The sequence below is a fragment of the Varanus komodoensis genome, unplaced genomic scaffold, assembly GCF_004798865.1.
Source record: "Varanus komodoensis strain SLA01 unplaced genomic scaffold, ASM479886v1 scaffold1, whole genome shotgun sequence".
In the NCBI taxonomy this organism is placed as follows: domain Eukaryota; kingdom Metazoa; phylum Chordata; class Lepidosauria; order Squamata; family Varanidae; genus Varanus; species Varanus komodoensis.
In genome coordinates, this window is record NW_025335268.1 from 127,867,282 (window position 1) to 127,888,918 (window position 21,637).

The 21,637-nt window shown below is 39.7% G+C and overlaps 1 protein-coding gene across 5 annotated transcripts in view; it reads left to right on the top strand.

The window, feature by feature from the left end:
- Nucleotides 1–21,637, top strand: part of ATP2B4 (ATPase plasma membrane Ca2+ transporting 4) — a 167,728-nt gene that overhangs the window by 133,706 nt on the left and 12,385 nt on the right. For 3 of the 5 annotated variants that reach the window (XM_044445319.1, XM_044445327.1, XM_044445344.1), the window contains 2 exons: nt 3,407–3,514; nt 10,973–11,155. In XM_044445319.1, the coding sequence (XP_044301254.1) occupies nt 3,407–3,514; nt 10,973–11,155 (291 nt within the window). Of the gene's footprint in view, nt 1–3,406; nt 3,515–10,972; nt 11,156–15,443; nt 15,634–21,637 lie in introns of all 5 variants that reach the window. The other 2 variants (XM_044445354.1, XM_044445335.1) reach the window with 2 other exon arrangements.

The following is a 21,637-nucleotide window of genomic DNA, read 5'->3' on the forward strand; positions in this document are numbered from 1 at the left end:
TTAAGGGGTTCTTTGCAATTTCTCCTGTTTTCCCACTTAAAAGCTCCCTGTTACTAGCAGTGTGGTTGTTCCAGTCTGCTCTTCCTACTCAGTGCCTCACAGTCGTAGACAAAGAAGAAAGAGTGGTAGTTTCCCTTTCTTCTTCTCCTTGTGCAAGCTGTCCATTCTCCCCTTCTGAGATACAAGTGATAGTGCTGCTACCCCAGAAGCACATGCTAGGAACTTCTGACTAAAAGGGATAGGATTAAGTTGTACATTTCTTCACACTTCCGTCCTTCATTTTGAGGCTGAAAAACACTGCAGTGGGGTAGAGCAAGAGGCGTGCTGAAAATAGACGCAACAACATACTTAGAGTTATGATGTCAATAAATAATGTGTCACAGTTCCCTTCTTCCTGTAGGTTTATTGAATGAACTCTTTATAGGGAGTTTTGTGTGTGCAGTTAGTTTCCCTACAAACTTGGGCAGACTCTTCCCTTGTTCCCAGAAGACTGGATTGTTTGTCCATAAATCTTCTGAGTAACAGAGGACAATTCCAGGAGCCTGCTGAACTCCTGGATTTCAGACCAGATATGTGTAACTTTATGTTACAATATGATGGGATTTTTATGTATTTTTCAGCCCATTGTTTTGACTTGGACTGTAACCCACCACTGTAATTCAGTCCCTGCAAGCTTCTCTGAAGTTCAGTCTGGCTCTCCAGTTGAAAGAGGTTCCCTGTCCCAGCCTCGGTGTAGATATCCCATCCCATGTAGGTAATGCCATCCAAATAGATGGCATTAAAAGAGCCAGTCAAACACTACAGATATCGCAAACTCTCCTTAGATCCACGATATGCTTTCTTTCTCCTTTAAATGAGGTTTATGTAGAACAAAGGCAATACTGATTTTGGGAAGAACTGTGGTATATGTGGAGGAAGCATGAAGAAATGCTCTCTGTTCCATTTGGCACTGGGATGGCAACTCCACCTGACATGGCATTTTGAAATACTTGTCTGCCTGCCTGCCTTTCCATTGTTTTTTGTTTGTTGGTTAATGAATACTACCTGAAACAGTTCAGTTCTTGGATTCACATGTTATCCCTCACATCACTGCGTTGATCAGTCACTTTGTAGATCATGAATAAGAACTGGAGTTGGCAGGACTGTAACAATGAGTAGCCTGCCCCCTAAAAGATTTTTACTAACCAATCATTGAAAAATAGTTTGCAATTTCATCTTTAAAAGGCCTGCAAACCAGGTGGACGGCCCACCTTCCTTTGCTTCCATCCTTCCCCAGAAGGTTTAGGCAGGCTATAGGGCTGAGGGTAGGCTAAAACACCTGCCACCAGGGTACCGCCCCATGTGCAGCTGGGAAAAGTAAGCAGCCATTTTGGTTCTGTTCCAGAGGTTCTGCTTGAATTGCCCCAAATTCAGTCAAACCTGTAAAATTTTAAATTCCTAGGGTACTACAGAGTCTGACTCTTTGAGTCAATTAGAAAATATTTGTATTGTTACAATGATCAATACAAAGATATAGAAGAGAACAACAAAAGAGGAAAAGCAAGAGACCTCTTCCTGGAGAAGATTCAAGAAATCAAAGGAAATTTCAGACCTAGACTAGGAATGCTAAAAGACCAAAAAGGTGACATACTATCTGATCAGGAGGAACCAAAAGGAAAGGCGGAATAGATGAAAGGATGACAAGACTCCTTCAAAGAGGAATCCTATAAGGAAGATCCTGCAGTATTAGAAAATGAAGCAATTCAGGTGCTATGAATGCACCTGGAAGGAATAACGCATCGAGAATAGACTGGATACCAATAGAACTATTTAAAGCTGAAGAGACTGAATTGGTCCAAATCCTAAAAAGAACATGCCAAAAAATATGGAAACAAAACAATGGCCTATAGACTGGAAATATTAAATATACATTCCAATCAGCAGGAAAGGAGATGCAAAAAGATGCAGCAACCTTAGGACCATTGTACTAATTTCCCATAAAAGTGAAGTGATGCTTTAGGTGATATTAACCTGTATGGAACAAGAAATGGCTGATGTTCAGACTGGACTCCAAAAAGGAAGAAGCACAAGATCATATTGCAAACATATGTTGACTAGTGGGGCACGCCACTGAAAATCAGTCTCTGCAGTATAGATTACAGCAAAGCCTTTGACTGTGAAGCTAAGGGTGGTCCTGGAAGAAATGGGTGCGTCTCGGCACCTGATTGTCCTGATCTGTAATCTGTAGGACAATATGGAGAAACAGAATGGTTTTCCATAGGAAAAGGTATCAGACAAAGGTCTCTTTAACCTCCCTGTTTGATCTGTATGCAGAACATATCATAGGAAAGCTGGATTAGATTCAGAGGAAGGACTGAAAAGTAGCAGAAGCGGTAACGGGTGATACCATATTATTGGCATAAATGACTCTTGATGAAAGATGAAAATGCAAAAGCATGACTGCAGCTGAATATTAAAACAATCATAATGACTACAAAAGAGTTACAGTCCTTTACTGTTAACAGTGAAGAAATGGAAGTTGTGAAAGGCTTTATAAACTTTGGTTCAGTTTAAAGGGAGACTGCAGCCAAGTAATCAGAAGACAAGTGAAACTGGGAAGGCAGAAATGAAGGGACTAGAAAAGATTATATGTAAGGTTGTTTCACTGGAGACCAAGGACAAGAGCATTCACACCGTTGCATTCCTGATCACTGTGTGGGGGTGGCCAATGAAGAAAGCTGACAGGAAGAAAAGTGATGTGTTTGAAACATGGTGGTGGAGGAGAGCTTTGCAAATACCCTGAACTGACAGAGCGATTAACACCTGGGTCCTACAGCAAATCAAGCCAGAACTTTCCCACTCACACTTAAAACCAAACTGGAGCAGGGGGCTCTCTGAAATAGTAACATGAGCAAGTAGTTTTTGCTTTATTGCTTTTGGATTTCTGAATGTATTGGCGTTAGACTTAGTTTTAGTCTAGTTGGATGTTCTTCAGTTTTTCATCCTTTGGTGTTCCTTCTAACTGTACTTCGTGCATTAATGCCATTTGATATGTTTTCTATATATAATTTTCAGTTGTGAGAGCCAAGGGAATTCCTTCCAGGCTCTGGACTTGATCTGGGGACTGAGGAGAATCCCCTTTCCTTGTTTATGATTTTGCTGAAAGACTTTGCCTGTCAGCCAAGAGGGAGGTGCTTCCCAAGGACTAAAAACCGCTCTGTATCTGAACCCCTGAGAATGGAAATTTATAATGTATCCAGTTTTCCAATTGCCTCTTTTTAGTGCTTGGTGTGGCTGATGGGAGTTGGGAAAGGCTGGAAATGCACAGCTGCAGAGAGTAACGATCCTTTCTGTAATGCTACACTTTTACTAGAACTTTCCTTACACTGATATGGTTCTCTCTCTCTCTCTGTGTGTTATGCTGCAGATCATCATTGTGGAATTTGGAGGGAAGCCATTCAGCTGCTCTGGGCTCACCTTGAGTCAGTGGTTCTGGTGTATTTTCATTGGTGTAGGAGAGCTGCTCTGGGGACAGGTGAGAACTCAAACAAGCACACTCATCATTCAGTCGTCTAGGTCCAACCACTACATGGTGTCTTATCCCTTGTTAAACTAAAGAGAAAATGAAGCGGGGAGATGTCATTATTTTTATTTTCTGCCAAAATTCACAGACAGTCCCTATCCTGCTGTGGGTGGTGCAGTGGCAGCTGTCTAAGGCTACTTCCTGGCTAAGGCGTTGGTTGTGCAATCATCCTGCCTCATTCTCAGAATGCTGTGGAACATCCAGGGTTCATCATCTTTAATGTGTAGCCCTTCAGTTTGTATTTTCCCATCAGATGGCATCACTGCAAAAATGCCTTTCTGATTTTTAGCATAGCTCCATTTAGAAACACCCTCAGCCTGCTTCTTCTAATGTGAGAGTGATATAGTTGTGTTGCAGGCACAACCAGCCTCAAGACTGAGGATGAGACTCAAGAGTCCCATTCCAATTTCAGCTTACTGACCTCCATTGCAGATGGATCACAATGCTGCTTTGAGCCCTTGGATAAAACACTTTCCATCTCTGTGATATCAGTTCCTGTTCTTAAAAGGAACCTGAGGCAATTAATGTACAGTTGTCTAAGAAGCTGCTGGTTACTGAATCAGACCTTTGGTTCATCTAGCCCTGTACTGTTAACAGTAACCAATTCACAAACCATGGTAATTGTGATTTTGGTGTTCTTAGTCTTATACAGAACACTCTTTAAGCACAACATAAAAGGTCATCCTTATTAACTGAATCACTGTGCAGAACATTCCTGTTTCCTGTTAAATTGCCATGTGGCTCCTTATATACGAATCAGTGCAACACCAAAGTGTGTCCCCCATGAAACACAGAGCAAAACACAAGCACACATTTATTTATTTATTTAGAAAATTTCTATGCCACCCCATTTGCCGAAGCCTCAGGGCGGCTCACAACATAAATAACTTCAATTAAAATAATATAAGTTAACAGTATAAAATACTGGGTGGTGTGTTAAGCACCCCAATCACCCACCGTCACTGGGATCGCACCAGCATGGCTAATTGTGTCAATCTTTTTTTTTTTTGCACATTTTTTATTAAGATTTTAAACTAAAAACTAAAAAATGATCAATCATCAAATACATCAGACAGACTGGGTCAGCCCCCTATAACATATCTTTTAAACATTCTATAGTCATATTCAAATCGATTTATTAAAAAAAAAAGACATCTTTAAATCTAAGCCAAGTCCTGTTTCTCCAGCCAATCATAAAAAAGGTCCCAAGTTTGATAGAAGTCAGTATCTTCTTTCTCCTTCAATAATAGAGTCAATCTGTCCATGTCTGCACAGTCCAGAATCTTTTTTAAAATCAGTTCCTCAGTGGGTAGTTCCTCACTCTTCCAGTATTGAGCTAGCGCAATCCTCGCCGCTGTGATTAAATGTAGTATCAAATACATTTCTTGTTTGCTAATATTTTCCGGTACAATGCCTAACAAGAAAATTTCAGGTTTAAAAGCTAAGGGTTTTTGTAGCATTTCCTCAAGCCATTTATGTATTTTAATCCAATACTTTCTCACATATTCACAAGTCCACCACATATGGTAAAAAGTACCCACATCATGTTTACATTTCCAACATCTGTTTGACATATTTGGAAACATCTTAGCTAATTGATTTGGCGGCAAATACGATCTATAAAACATTTTATATAAATTATCTTTATATGAAGTTGCTAAAGCTACCTTAATATTTCTCTCCCATAGCTTTTGCCACTTTTCTAATTCAATATTATATCCAAAATTTTGTGCCCATTTTATCATAGTTTCCTTAACCTGTTCCCCTTCCATTTTCCTGTCAAGTAAGAACTCATAAATTATTTTAATCATTTTCTCATCTGTTTTTAACATCACTTGATCAAAGGCTTTTAGGTCTTTATAAAACCCCCATATTTTATAATCTTTAGCATATCTTGATTGCATCTGCACCTTATACCACCAAGAGATATTAAGTCCCTGTTCTTGTATTTCTTGATCTAGTTTCAGGCCTCCATCCTTATCCAAAATATCATCATATCTTATGATCCCTTCAAAATTCAATACATTTGGATACACAAAAGCTTCCATAGGTGAAAGCCATCTTGGTAACTTATTATACAATTTTGACTTTAACTTCCCACACTGACATTAATGATCTTCTAATAAAGTGACTTTAAAAAGTCCCATGAGACTTAACCTTCTCATACCACATATAAGCATGCCAACCCACTTGCAAATCATGTCCTTCAAGATACAAAATTCTCTTATTTCGCAAGGTTATCCATTCTTTTATCCAAGTTAAAATAGACACTTGATAATACAACATCCAATCCGGTAAACCAAAACCCCCATTCTTTTTGGTTTCCTGAAGCATTTTTAGTTTAATCCTTGCTTTCTTTTTTCTCCAAATAAATCTCGAAATTTGAAAATTTAAATCCTCAAAAAATATTTTATCAATTTTTACGGGGATCATTTGGAACAAAAACAAAAGTTTTGGTAGTATGTTCATTTTAACCAGTGCTATTCTTTCCATCAAAGACAATTGTAAATTGGCCCATCTTTTCAGATCACCTTTAATATCTTTCAATAATTTATCGTAATTGTCTTCTTTCAAAGTTGTGCATTTAGCTGTAAGATAGATTCCCAAGTATTTAATCTTTTTAACACTTTGCAAGTCCACTTGTTCTTGGAGTCTTTTTTTCTGATCTTGCGTACGATTTTTAACTAAAAGTTTCATTTTTTCTTTATTTTCATCCCCGTAACCTCACCATATTCTTCAATCCGTTGTAAAAGTTTAGGGATTGTTACAAAAGGTTCCTCTATTATAACGACCAAATCATCTGTGAATGCTTGCAATTTATACTTTTCATCCCTAATTTTAGTACCTTTAATGTCCTCGTCATCCCTAATATTTCTATTCAAGATCTCTAAAGTCAGGATGAACAGCAGGGGTGACAATGGGCATCCCTGCCTTGTACCCTTTTGTATCTCTATAGCCCTTGTACGTTCTCCATTAATTAAAATCCTGGCCGATTGTCTTTGATAGGTGCTTGATATCGCATTCATAAATTTTCCCCCAAACTCCATTTGGTCCATCTGTTGCATCATTAATTGCCAATTAACATTATCAAAGACTTTCTGGGCATCTAAAAACAGTTGAGCCATTGATTTTTCTGTGTGTGTCTCGTAGTATTCTAGGATATCCAAGACAGTCCTCAGATTGTTCTTCATTTGTCTTTTAGGCAGGAAACCATTTTGGTCTGGATGAATAAAGTCTATTAAAAGCTTCTTCAACCTTTCTACCAGTATAGAGCCAAAAATTTTATAGTCCACATTTAGTAATGATATAGGTCTGTAATTTTAAATCTATGTTAAGTCCATATCTTCTTTTGGTATTAATGTAATATTTGCCTCTGTCCGGGTATCTGGTGTTTTAGCATTTAACAGTGCTTCATTACATATATCTTTGAGCAACATAGTAAAAACTCCCTCAAAAGATTTGTAAAATTCAGCTGGTAGCCCATCCGGACCAGGAGTTTTATCGTTCTTTTGTAGCATGATTGTCTCTGTTATTTCCATAGTTGTTACTTCTTGATTCAATATTTTTTGATACTTTTCTGGTAGTTTTAGTAAATCTCCCTTTCGAATGTATTCTTTTACCTTCTCGATCGAAAACTCCTCCTTCCGGTATAACCTTGCAAAAAAAATCTTCAGCTATTTTCTTAATTTGTGTATTTTGTACCTGTAGTTGTCCTTCTCCATCTTTCAGTTTCGAAATCAATCTCTTCTCTCTTTCTTTTTTTACTTTATATGCTAGCCATCTCCCCGGTTTATTAGCATTTTCAAAAAAAATCTGTTTAGCCAGTTTCATTTGCTTAGTAAGTTCATTTGTATCCAAGAGATTCAATTTGTGCTTTAAAGTATTCATTTGGACCCTAAGAATTCTTTTTGTTGGATCCGCCTGCAGTTCTTGTTCCCGTTTCCTCAATTCTTCTACTAATGTTATTCGCTCTTGCTTTTTCTTTTTCTTTTCTTTTTGCTGAGTAGGTTGTTATCAGTCCCCTGACGTAGGCTTTAGCTGTATCCCAGACATTCTGTAAAGAAGTTACTTCCGCTTTGTTTATTTGAAAGAATATTTGCATCTCTTTGCTTATCTCTTCTATAAATTTTTTATCTTTTAGTAACGCTTTATCTAGACTCCATCTGGGCATCCTTGCAGCTCCTTTCAATGCAGGATTATGATCCGCCCAGACATTTGTCTCCATTTCAGCTTCTATCAGATCTGGGATTAAGTCTGGAGTTATCCAAACCATATCAATTCTAGACCATGGCCTATGTCTGTTTGAGTAAAAAGAATAATTGGCCAAAGATGGGTTTTTATGCCTCCAGGCATCTCTCAATCTGAATTCTTCAGTCAAGTTGGAACAAGACTTTGGAAGCATCCTCCTACCCTTTTCCCCTTACTTTCACTCTTGTAATCGATTCCCTTATTCACAATTGCATTAAAATCGCCCATTACACACACAGACTGATAGTCCACTTGTAAAAGTAACTTATGTAGTTTTTGGTAAAAAGTTTCCTGATGGTCAATTGGTGCATATATTGCCACTAAGAGCACCTTTTTAAGTTTAATTGTAATTTCTACCATCAAGATCCTACCATCCTCATCAGCAAGAATGTATTTAGGGTCCAATTTTTCTTTAACATACAGTGCTAAACCTCTTTTCTTTTGCGATGCAGAAGATACGAACAATTTTCCCAGTTTTGAACATTCCAGAAGTTTAACATATTGTTTCTTAATATGTGTTTCTTGTAGACAAATTATATCTAATTTTCGTTTTTGAAGTTGAGCAAAAATCCTTCTTCTCTTAGATGGTCCATTTAGTCCATTAACATTTAAAGAGAGCAATTCAATTTTCCCTTCCTTTAATAAAGTTATTTACTTATTCTTTGCCTTTACAGTTCTACCTTTTTTTTTTCTCCTTTGAGTCCAGGGTCTGTACTTCTTGTTGTGAATCAATCTTCAGTATTTCTCCTTCTTCAGAATGGTACGCTGTTATTTCCATTGCTTCGGCACCTTTTTCTCCTTCTTTAGAGACAACAGGATCCTCCTCTTCCAGCATAACTCTAAATTTTTCATAGAACTCTTGTGTTTTAAGAATTGCATCCAATTTATATCTCACAGAGTTCCATGTAAAAAGTATTCCTTCTGGTGTTAGCCACTTAAAGATAATCTCTTTCTTGATCAGTTTTGTAGTAAGGAATCGATATTTCTTTCTTCCCTCTCTAATCCTCCATGGAATTTTTTTCAGAACCATCACCTCCTGATGATCATCTCTCTTTAACAGCTTCTCCCGTACGGCCTTCAAAACTTTATCTCTTATACACCTTAGAGCAAATTTGATATGGACTTCTCTCGGAAGTTTATTTTTTCTGGTATAAGAGGAGTTGATCCTAAAAACAAGATTAATTCCCATACCCATGACTTCGTTCTCGATTTCTAAAAGCTCCGCCAGCATGTCAGTTATGATCTCTCGCAGGTCCTCATTTTTCTCTTCAGGTATATTCTTAGATAATAAGATGCCTTCTCCATCTCTAATGTAGCCATTGAGTCCCATATTGACTTATTTATTTGCTTAATTAAATATATTTCTTTACTGTCTCCAATTTTTCACATACTTGTATCTTTTGTGTATTCTGTTCCGCTTTAAGTCGGACATCAGATAATTGAGTTGTCACCTCTTTAATAGAGTTATCCAATTTGTCAAACCGCTCTTTTTGCTCATTCGATAAGCTTTCCAGTCATATTGACATCGCCTTAAGCTTTTTGCAACATCTTCTGTCTTGGGCTGATGAATTGGACTCTGACCCACTGAGGAAGGTGCTGAAGAGGGCTGAATTTTCCTCATGATGGAAGTTGTTCACCAAAGAAATTTCAATATTCCAACCAAAAAAAAAAAGGAGGGAAGAAAAATATAAATTGAATAAGATATTAAAAAGAAAAAAAAGAAAGCAAAAGGGGGAGAAAAGGAAAGTAGCTTGCAATAATTCTGATAGCCACCGGGTGGCAGCAAAAGGCTATTTAAAAAATGAAAAAATGTCAGTCTTTTGGCAGCAGACCCAGGAAAAGTGGAAGCTGACCAAAAAAAAAAATGGCCACTGGCAAATTAGGGGCTTTTTCTTTCTTCTTTATTCCAATTAACAACAGATTTAATTTTTCCACAGGTAATATTGCAAAAAGAAAGTAAGTAAAAGAAAGTAATATGCTCACCAGAAAGTCATCACAGTAGAGAGGAAACACCACGTAACAAAAATTTTCCTGGCAAGTGTCCAATTAGCCTTGGCAGAAGTCCAAACAGGCATCCAAAGTGTTCCGTTCACCTTCTAATCTTCTATGCTTTAATTTAGTTCCATAGCAATTTTTCACTTTGCCTTCGCCCTTAGAGAGATTAGAAGAAAAATCTTTCTCTTCAGCTTCAATTCAGATAAGCGTCTTCACATTCTCTCATATGTCAGTCGCCACTTAAAAAACTTCGAGAGGGCTTTCTGTTTTTTCTTTAAGTCTTTTCTTTAATAAACAGATACAGCTTTTCCACAGGTAGTATTGCGAAAAGAAATAAGCAATAAGAATGCTTACCAGCCGTCCGATGTTTATCTGGCTAAAGTAAGCTAATTAATCCATCAGATGTCGAGAACTGGCAGGGGCTAAGAAAAACCTCCTGTATTGCCCGATTGAGAAATGCCTGAGTCTCTTCCAGTAGATATAGGATTGCCGTCCTACACCAACCAGAATAAAAGATGCCAGGCAATCTGTCTTTGCCCCGACAGGGCTTAGATGAGTCTCCCACAACTCGCTACTGAGCAATACCAGTGTGATAACAGAAGCTCCATTAATCACATCTGTATCATTCCGACGCCATCTTGAAGTTCCACCGTTAATTGTGTCAATCTGTGCAGCATGGAGCCAGCATGTGCCAGGTGGTTAACAAGCCTCTGTGGCTTATTAGCTTCCCTTGGTCATGTAATGGAACCGTCTGACTGGCAGTGGCTTCCTAGAGTCTTGGTCAAGGGTCCTTTATATCTCCTGCCTGATTAACTTTAATAGGTGGCATCAGAGGTTCAACCACAGACTAGGCATGTACTTTACCAGAGTTTTACCTCCTTCCACTCCAGTTTTGTGCTGTCAGCTGAGTGAATCAGGTCAGCATGGTACCGATTGCTACTGGAAATGGATGCATTACTTCTCTTACCTTTGGCCCGCCTTGTTCTAAAAGCAATAAATAAAAATGCCATGATGGTACATCGCCCTGCTAGGATAGTATGGCCCAAGTGCAAAGAATGATTGTCGGGAATCATGGGTGGTGACCAGACATTCTGTCAAACTGAGAAGCAACATCTTGCAAGCCGTAGAGGAGAAGGAATTAACTCAGAGCCTTCCATGTCTGTGTAGCTGATCTGCACTGTTCCAACCAGTCAGTTGAAGTTCCTGAAGGAGGCAGGACACGGCACTACCAAGGAGGATATTGCAGATGAGGAGCTGCCCGAAGGTCTGGACGAAATTGACCATGCCGAAATGGAGCTCCGGCGGGGACAGATCCTGTGGTTCAGGGGTCTCAACAGAATACAGACTCAGGTATGGTGCTGATTTCTTCTCCTTTAGGGATTTTGTACTACAGTGTTAAGTTTTCAGTTAAGTCATAGCCCCAGTGAAATAAGGGCTGCATGTCAGAAAGAGGGACAAGACATTCAAGCTGCTGGAGGAATTGGGGACCAAATATCCACATTTCCTGAGCTAGTAGTGTTGATGCAGGTGCATCTGTGTAGTCACATACAACTGAAGACTTTTTTAAAATAAATATTAGTGCCTTCTTGTAAGATAAATCTCCCTACCTCTTTGCACGCACAGCAAAAGAAGGATCATTTGATGCCAATATTCTCTTCTTGCCTCTGTGGTGCAGGTACTTACAAACAATGCCTTGTTTCCAAACAAAGTTAGATCTTCTAAACTGTGCATGGACTTGCTGGGGATCAATTTGGCGCGCCAAGGAACATTCCAAGAACAACCCCTATTGCTCTGGCCTGTACTCCTCATGTAAATCTGTGTCCCTCTTGTTCTGGCCTCCAATGGTGAACCTGGATTAGGAATTTCCTGATGAAGTTTGCTAGAAAAGGGAAGAACAAGCTGTTGGGATGTTAAGGGTGGGTTGCATCCCTTGCTGTTGAGGGGCTTAGTCTGCCAGTACAGTAGCGAATGTCTTCCTTACAGAAGAGCAAACATGAAACAGGCCTGCAGAGATATTTCCAATGGTACCAGGAAACTCATGGGGACTTCATCTCAAAGACTTTATTTATAATATTTGTATCAATACAGATAAAAATCCCTAAGTGACTCACAGTTAAAAAATGGAGACAAAGATGAAGTGCACAGTAACCGTTTCTTACAGATGGATGAGTAGCTCTCACAGTATCACAAAATAATACAAGCTAGTTTTCTAAATCGGTTTGATTTCGTTTGGTTTAACGGGTAATAGAATGTTTTTTGACACACAATGGCCTGAGGAAAGTTTATGGCAGTTTGTGCACACCCCGTGACTCCAACCAAATTCTTAGATTTTAGATCCCCATCTAACTGGTAGTGTTCACCTACCTGAAAGCTGCTGTATTGTTATGTCCAGCTGAAGTTACATCAGCAACAGTTCAACGATCTATACTGTAAAAGAGCTTGCTGGTTAGTAAACAATCACTAATACATGGCACAAGCAGCAGTACCAACCCTTCAGCATCTCTAGAATATGACTCCATTTTTAAGGAAATGTATAAGGAGGCTGGGAATAGAATTGCTGTTCCCATTTGTAGCATCCTCTTATTATAGCCCAACTGGCATTCCACAGAGTATTAGACAAAGAAGAGCATTGCAAAGTGATTCCAGGTCCTGCCCTACTCACCTAATGCTGAAATTAAGTTTCTCATGACACCTGCCCAACTTTGGAGTATGGTGTAAATGAAGTGACACCCACTTCAGATTTTTCAAGGATTCCAGGTAGTTCAGGATGGTTAGCCATCTCAAAATGTTCTCCTTTGCTACTGAAATAACCTCATGCAACTAGAAATCATCACCAGTAATTTATTTGTTCATTTAAAATATTTTTATTCCGCCTTTTGAGGCATAGCTTCATCAGAACAGTTTATAAGAGAACATTTTAAAACAAACATCACACACTTAAAATAACAGTATAAGCTCCAGTTCGTAGTATAAAAATTGGTATCTGTTCATGTAAAAGCAGGCTGGGACATCCATGTACTGAGGTCCTGTTTATAAAGAGTTAGATAGGAAAATATATTCACATCCCACAGCAAAGGCCTTGTGCCTGCCGAACTTAGAGGTATCGCCAGTGGGCACATGAACAAGACCCCTCTGGACAATCGTATGATCCAGGCAGGTTCATAGAGAATCAGGCAGTCTTTTAAATAATCTGGTCCAAGCCCTGCATCCCCTCTTGGTTAGCAACTACCATGGAACAACCTGATTATTTTCCCAGCCCAGATCTCTTCCTTTCAGGAAAGGAAATCTTCACAGAAGATGTTTTAGAGTAGTATAGAAATTCCCACTCAGGATTAGTGCCCTACAGTAATTTCAGATGGAGAGGGGACATTGCAATGCCACTCAAGATATACTGCAGAGCCACACACTCCCCACAAATCTCTTGAGATCTGTCAAGGCTGTAGAGTTCCACTCCACCACTGACCAGCTTTGTTGGACCTCCTTTCCATGAAGCGACCTGTAGTTAAATTCTGCCTGTAGTATGCGGTTTTCCAAGCCGACGGGGGAGAGAGCTGGGATTGGCAGAGCCAAAGAAGCAGGAGCAGGGAGTGGAGAGTTTTGTGGGGCAGATGTCCTACGTTAGTGCTATGTAATGACATTCTTCTCCTTGCATATTAATTGTATGACTTCTTTAAAAATGTCAGAAATTTGCCATTTTTTTAGTCCAGGTACTTGCCTCCATGGCAGGAAACAGGCCCTAAAAGAAGGGAAATGGTCTTGGATGAATGCCTGCATGAGACCTGGATGCGAGCTGTATGTTACACATGGGAATTGTAGTCTGTGCCACCTTGAGTGTGGTTCCTTGTATTATGCATGGTAAAGAGGAACAGGTGCTGTATGCACACAAGCCACATGCAGAAAGTGAAAAGGAAGACGGAATTCACTGAGGCCGCCACCAAAGGCTGCATGCGGGCATGCAGTTTGAAGCAGCATTCGGTTTTCTTAAATGCTGGTACTGTGTGGTATCAGCCAGGCAAGGTCACTGCTGGCTGTCGCTCACTGCGTAGGAAATGCCACTGAGGTAGGTCTTCGGAGACACCCAAATGTCAGAATCACACAAAGAAACATGGCTGTTTGAGTTTCTTAAGCTAGCCACCCTAAAAACTTGGAGGACGAGCCATCCTGCACCAGAAATGTTCCTTTTTCTATTCCAGACATGGCAGAGGATGGTAGGTACAAGTAGGTGCAATATTGTGTTTGTAAAATTGCCTGAGTCGTCCTGTCAAGAGGAAGAGGTGGCCATGTCCAGTTTGTGAAAGGACCAGCTCACTGATGGAGCTTTGCATGCCCACCAAACAAACAGGCTGCCTGCTACAGCAACCACTACGCAAATACGAGGTGTCCTGGGTTGTTGCTTTTTAATGTAAGATGTGTAATGTAGATCTAAGCAAATCAGTCTCGAATCTGAAAATCGCAACTCCTGGAAGTGCAGATTTTCCAGCTCGTTCTATATCTGTCTTCCTTCAGGAAAACACGGGGAATTCTTTTTACTGTTTTGATGATCTAACAACAGAAACAGTCTGCATCATAATAGGAAAGCCTCAGCCTTTCCCCTCTTAGCAAGAGGCCTTCCCAGCTGAGATGAAGTTACTTCTCATTAGCTAGAAGAGCTGGAAGTTAGAGCAGTACAGTGCTTTTTTGTGCCTGTCTTCACAAAACCAGGGACAGTAAGAAGCAAAATATCTGGTGTTGTAATATCTCTGCATGCTGCTGTGCTCTTTCTGCTTCAGGATGAATTGACAAGCTGCTGTTGCAATTAATTCCAGCTTGGGTGGTTTTTTTAACTTGTTTTCTAACACTGACCAAACAAAATGACCCAGTGTTACACAAGGCCTGGTCACTGCAGATAAGCTTAGCACATACTGCTCCTCCATTAGAATTGCTATCTTTAGTGCTTTGTGTCCCTTGTTGGTTTTTATGTTGGAATAAGGAATTAGAAACAAATTATTTATTCCACTTGAATATTTCTGACTGCACTTTTGTGTCTTTCAAACTTTCACCTAATGTCAGATTTCATCCATCTGCTGTCTTTCCTTGCACATTATAAGCAAACGTGTGCTGGAACCCAAGTAACATTTATGCCCTACCTTCATTGTAGTTACTTACTTATTTCCAAGCTGCTTACAGAAATTAACTTAAAAGCAACGATGAAACCAGCATATAAAAATTAAACACAACAATAGATGAACAGCAGAATACAAACAGCCATTAAGCACCTATTTTCCCTCCTGCAGCTTCTGTACTACAAATTATTTCATCCCGAAGCTGGTTTGCAACAAAAAGTAGACCAAAGGTGTTTTGATTCCATTTGTATGTAATGTGTAGTTCGACTCAGATACTGAACCTGTTGCAAACACAAGGATCATTAAGAAAGAAAAGAGGAAAAGCTGGAATCTCTTTGCTTAGTGGCTCAACTTTTGGATTAACTGCTGAACTGTTTATGGGGATGTACTGAGTTTTTCCTCTTTCCCCTTCCACTTCTGTTCCTTATTGTTTGTGTCTGTATCCTTTGTCTGCCCAGCCTCCCCTACCACTCTCCCAGTTCCTTTTCCTCTTTTGATTGTGGGACAAAGCTATCTCACTCTCTGATTCTTTGCAGATGGACGTAGTTTACACATTCCAGACCGGCGCCTCCTCTTTACAGGGAGCCCTCAGGAGACAGCCTTCCATCGTGAGCCAACACCACGATGTAAAAAATGTTTCTAGCCCAACCCATGTAGCTCTTTCCTCCGTCAATTCCACTCCCACCACTTCTGCTGCTGCTGCTGCTGCATCTCCTCCTGCGGGCAGTGAGTGATAGTCTATTCAATGCATGACTTCCTAATAACCACCAAAGGGCACTCGCACAGACCTAACAAACCTGTTCTCTTTCCCTTTCTTTTAACCCATAACTTGATTCATGGTTTCTTATTTTGAGAATTGGGAAGTGCGGGGAAAAGCAATTCTGTGTGTATGGGTATACAACTTCTCTTAGCTCTTGCATTTTTAACTTTCTTTAAAAATTCTTTCTGGTTCTTTTTCTGTTTTTTTCTCCTCTATTGCAACTCTTTCTCCTTCTTGCAGGACTGAATTAGGATTTCCATAATCTTCCAGAGGCACAAAATGTTTGATGCTCTCCTTGAGAGGGGAAAGAAGGGTAATACAGTTAATGGCCACAGCTAAGTTTTTAAGATGGGAGAATGTCTCCAAAGTGCAGGGGTTTTTTTTTTTGACAAGAATCCCCTTTCTTTGCAGATATTATGTTCATGCTAGTCCACTTATCATGAAAGGCAACTTGTCCACATGAAGGCTTCCTTGGATTACAAACCTGTGCATGCTCACTTGCGCTGCACTAAATCCCACTGATCTGGGTGGAACTTACCTTTCCATGAACATGCATTGAGTCACTCTGTTAAGAGTAATGTAATTGGAAAGCACCTGGAAGACTGTTATCATTATTTGCAGATTTTACATCAAGCCCAATATTAGTAGATAGGACGGGGGAAAATGCTTGTCTATCAGACCCTAAGCGCTCCCTTTCTATGCATAGCTCTAATAAACTAGGGGTATACATTTAAATTAATGTGGCACAGTGCACATTAAATATATGATGAATGCTGTTGATCTGCTAAAGGCTCTTGCAATCCAAACTGAGTTGTAGGTTTTAAAAAAGCCTGCATTTTGCTAAATCTGGCAGCCTATCCCTTAATCCCTGGGAAGTCCACAGCTTTTTAGCTAAGTCACTATACTGGTTATTTACAAAACTTTCTGAGACCAGTACCATGCTCTTCATTTAAGTTAGATTTCCAAACCTGTTTTAAGATATTATTTGCATCCAGGGGTTTAGTGACTGCTAAGCATCGTGTTTTATTTCTGCGTGTACAGAACTGGGCATAGTTCTTAAAATTGGAGATTCCAGCTGTGCAGGCAATATTTCTATCTGTATGAAGAGATTGCTACTGATACTTCCAGCTATGCTCCCATTGGAGGATGAATGTTATCATGGCTAAACAGGCTTTAGATATGGCTACTCTAGATAATGATGCCATATTGTCCCCATTCCATTCTGCAAGGTTTTTCAGCGAAGACCAATCCCATAGACATCCCTATCATACAAGCATATGCTTCAACTGCAGATAAAGATGAACTTAAAGATATTATAAGATATACAAAAAGCAGCATGTACATTTCATAATGGGAAATTTTAATACTAAGATAGAAGAAGGTGCCTGTAAAAGACATGGAAATATGGATTAGGAATGAACATGGAGAATGAATGATACATTTTTGTTAGGAAGAAGAATGTATGGTTACTAATGCCACATTTAATTTACCAACAAGAAGATTAGGTACCTGAAAATCCCCACAAGACAATACTAACAGTAATATTTTAAGGAATCAAATATTTTAGTTATTTTGTTGTATTTTAGGGAGCTTCAAGCAGTGAAAATATACCCAGGGACTGACATAAATTCAGACTCCCTTGTTGTAGCTGTAGTTTGAATTAAATATAGAAAACCAAAAAATGGAAAATCCCTAGAAATTAAACAATTAAGTGATCCAAATATTTACACAACTGTTAAAGAAGGGATTCATAAAGAAGAGATGGCGGGTGTGAAACTATGGCCTACAGAATACATAAAACAACTCTTGCTAATTCTTGCTGTTTCTTTGGTGGCTGCTTTTGTAAGCCTACCAGGAAATGGCAGTGGATTTTGCTGTATTTTAAAGAAAAAGAGACACTGCATCCAGTCATACATTTTGTACTATTTTTACAAGTAAATGCTGTTCAGTATTTATTGCAGCATTATTGCTGCTGCTGCTACTATTTCCCTTTTTGTGACAAGTGTTTCAAGAAGGAGAATTTTCTTAACAGTGTACATTTTGCACTCAACCAATATTGAAATTTTTATATCCACACATAGTTTCTAAAGGAGTGCAGCATTTGTTTCTCAATCTGTACCAGTGTAGCAGTATATTTAAAGATGCTATTTTGAGTTCTTAATTTTGTGTACCACATCCACCCAAGAAAGCAACTGCTGATTTTTTATTCATGGCATACACAAGTACAGTTGGTTAAGTTTATCTAATCAAAGTGGGCTGGGCCAGAAGAAAGCAGATAATTGGAGAGTGATTCCCCATTCTATAACAACTGCATCAAAAATTATGCTCTTGCCTTTTGTGGGCTATCTATGCAGTTTTCTACTTCATTTCTGCTACTTTTCTCAAGCTAGCTCTGTGACACTCTTGTCTCTCCCCTTCTCTTTTAATACCTGGTGGAAAGTTCTACAGTGTTTAATACTTTAGCAGTCCCAAGTGCTGTGTTTACGAAGGCTGATTCATTAAAGAAGGAAGAGCTCATTAGTAAACATCAAAGAGTGGGGAGTAATGTAGCATGGCAAGGACTGTTCATTGTTCATAATTTACTCATGGGTGACCTTATAATTAAAAGAGGTTTTCTGGTTCATTCTAAGGAATGTGAGATAAAATTTTAAAGAACCTGAAGCCTGTCAAATGCTCAGAGTTTAACTAGTGTGCTCTGTTCCATTTCAACCAGATGCAGAGGGAAGATGTCTGTTTTCATCCTGTTTATTAATAAATGATACTTGAGCAGATAGCTGTGGAACTGAAGCTAAAAGCTTGGGTTATACATTGTTTCTTGATGATGGATTATTGATTATAAATGGCTTGGCTGCCTTGGAGATTTCCTTTGGGACTGAAAAGCAAGACATTACACTTCTAATAAATAAAATGTGCATGCTTTTGGCATAGATGGAGTAAATCACTAAAAACTGAAACCAAGAAGAGTATTTTTCACATGTTCTGTCTATACTCTCTGTATCAGTTTGTCTGCCCAAGAAACCTCCCAGGCATCTGCCACAGGATCTCTTCATGCAGAGATTGCAGAGGATTCTAGGATGAGTTCTAGGTGCACATCCATTTTAAATGGGCCTGTTGGACTGCAGGGTCACTCTGCATGAACTGAGAACATACCCTACAATACAGAGCAAGGGGTGGGCTGCTAGAGAAGAGAGAACTGCCCAAAATCACTTACTTCCCCATTCTGCTGATGGAAGCCTCCATCATTGGAGGACTAATGTGCTCCTTGGCAGTGTTGTAGAGATGGGATTGTGTTCTACAATTTTATACATCTATGGATCTTTCCTCACAAGGACTTCCTGTCACGGTGTGCCAACCAGTCTAATCAATACTTATCCACAGGTAGACCAAGGCATGATTTTAGTATCCAAAGGCTGTTCTACCTTTATTGTTATCTGTCAGAGTTCTTGTCCTACAGCATAGGACATTAGCTGCCATTGTGGCATTTACCTAATGATCTTCTAGACCAAGAGACAAGCTACCTGTTATTCACATGCATGAATGCACAAAAACATGCATACGTGCTACCTGTGGTCCTCCTCTGGCTCAGGGGTTCCACACTTCTATATTGGGACCGCAGCAGGGGGCAGGAAGCTATGGCCCACCCCCCAAACACACACACACACACACAGAGTGAGAGAGCGAGAGAGAGGTCTTAATTCTAGTCCACTTTTGCTTTTGAGTTGGTAAAAGAAGGGATTCAGCTGCATGTAGCATATTGAAACCAATGAGAAGTTTGGCTTTGAGTTACCGTCCTACAGAGCTTTCAAATATTGCTTTACCCCTTTGTTTTTTCAGTGTATTGCTAGCATTATGAAACCAAAGGTCTCTGAGGGGCTCCACTGTGTTTCTAGAGATGATCTGGGATTTTGCATTTAGAAAGTGCTTCCACTTTAGCTTACTAACTGTGCAATAACTAAATCATTCAGTTTAGTTAATGGAATACAAGACATTATTGTCAACCTATGTATATTTGCCAGCTGAACAGGAACTTAGCTTTTCATCCAAGGTAGAGAGCAGTGCTGCTGGTGAAGAGGAGAGATCATCATGAAGAACAGCTGGAGGCTAGCCAAGCCAAATTAAGGACACATGAAGATTCATTTGTAGGTGAAAGAACATGAAGAATACACCCTTACCCTGTTATTCTCTAGGGCTGAGAGGACCAAAACACTGTGGTGGTTATTAAGGTCATCTGGGAGAATGGAGATTAAAAGGAACAAAAAGAAAACTAAAGAGGGTCATGATACAAAGCCACAAATAGTTTGGATGATAATTTCTCTCCCTCTCTTACCAGATTAGAGCTCAAATCAGCCAATGGGGTTGACGATAGAATTCACTGTTGCACAGTAAGAAGATTGCCATGTTTTAGGTTACTTTCAAATAAAGAAAAGCTTCAACAAATTGTGGGGAATAGCCCTATTAATAGGTATTAGCCATAACAGCTGAGTGGAACCTCCATGTCCAGAGGTAGTCTATCTCTGGGAGCCAGATCTTTTGGACAGGCAACAGGGTATGGCTAGCATTTCATGTCATATATCCCAGAGGCATCTGGCTAGACAGCAGTGGAGACTGAGTGCACAATTGGATCTGATTCAGGAACCATTAATCTCAGATTGGCAGTCAAAGCAGCAAGATAGGTTATCCAGAGCCTGCTAGCCTGCAAATAGCAGTCCATGGACATGTTGATCCACTAACAAATTACCATGTTGGCGCTTTATCTCCTGCAGGGCTTTGTTGCCCACCAAACAGTGGCTGAACAGCATGATTCTGAGTTGTTGTGAAATAGCTCTGCATTTTTTCTGAAAACTGTATCTTCACCCATAATATAGCACAGAGGAAAGCTGGCAAGATAGAGGGTGTCACAAAACATGAAGGACAAATGCAGGTGCTCATGGAAGCAGACTATAGTCATGGAATGGGCAGCTCTCATGGCTCTAGGGGCTATTTTCAGCTTAGATACATGTATCCCCACAGGCTGAACTCCTGGGAGCATCTTGGGGACAGAATCTATGGTACATAACTATGGAATGGTGAACTATAGCTTGTTTTAGAGATAAATTGCCCTTTTTGGCACTGTGTAGCATTACTGTTTTGCTCCACTGCGGAGGATCACACTGGGGACAGGGCAGGGGTAACAGCAGAATTTTATGTTGTTCACCCTGAATTCACCTTTAACATCTATTAAATGAAAAATAACTGGAGGAAACCAGAACCAGGTTGGATCATGAGACCAGCCTGAGCAATGGAACTGGAACTTGCTTCTACTGAAACTCTCCCCCAGCTTCTCCACTGCAAAGTGTAACAAGTGAAACAATTTGCAATAGAGAAGTGCACCATATGAGAGGATGGTCTTAGCCCTCTCCACCCTGTTCTCTCAGTCACAGTTGTAAACTTCAGTTTTGTCCCAACCACTTTGCTGCACGTTGCAAGAAATGAACAAGCAAAAGAAATGAAATGAACACACGAAAGATTAAGCACTGTCCTCCAACCCACTGCATCTTCATTGGAGACTTCCCTTTCAGCAGGAAATTGACTACCCAGAGCATCCAGGTAACATATAATTCCACCCTCAGTGCAAGTCCCTTTACTCAGGACCTGCATGTGAGCTCAGGACCTCAATCTTCAAGTTCAGGATAATTCCAATTTTGAAATGATTTGGAGGCTTGCAGATCTAATCTGTTAAGCTACTACAAGAGGCTCAAGATCTTTTCCTTTTGTGTGTGGAATATTTTTGTGTTTAGAGGCTAATATCTGGAGAATAGCCGACATTGTATTTGTGCTGACAGCTGGACTGTTGCTACCACTAGATACAAAGTGAAGATTTTTTCCTGTAAATATACCTGGGTGGTTATTTGAGCTTCAGTTGATCTATTTATTTGTTTGCCTGCCTCTTTTTGTTGGTCTGTGTCTTGGGTATTAATTTTGGGCTATCTC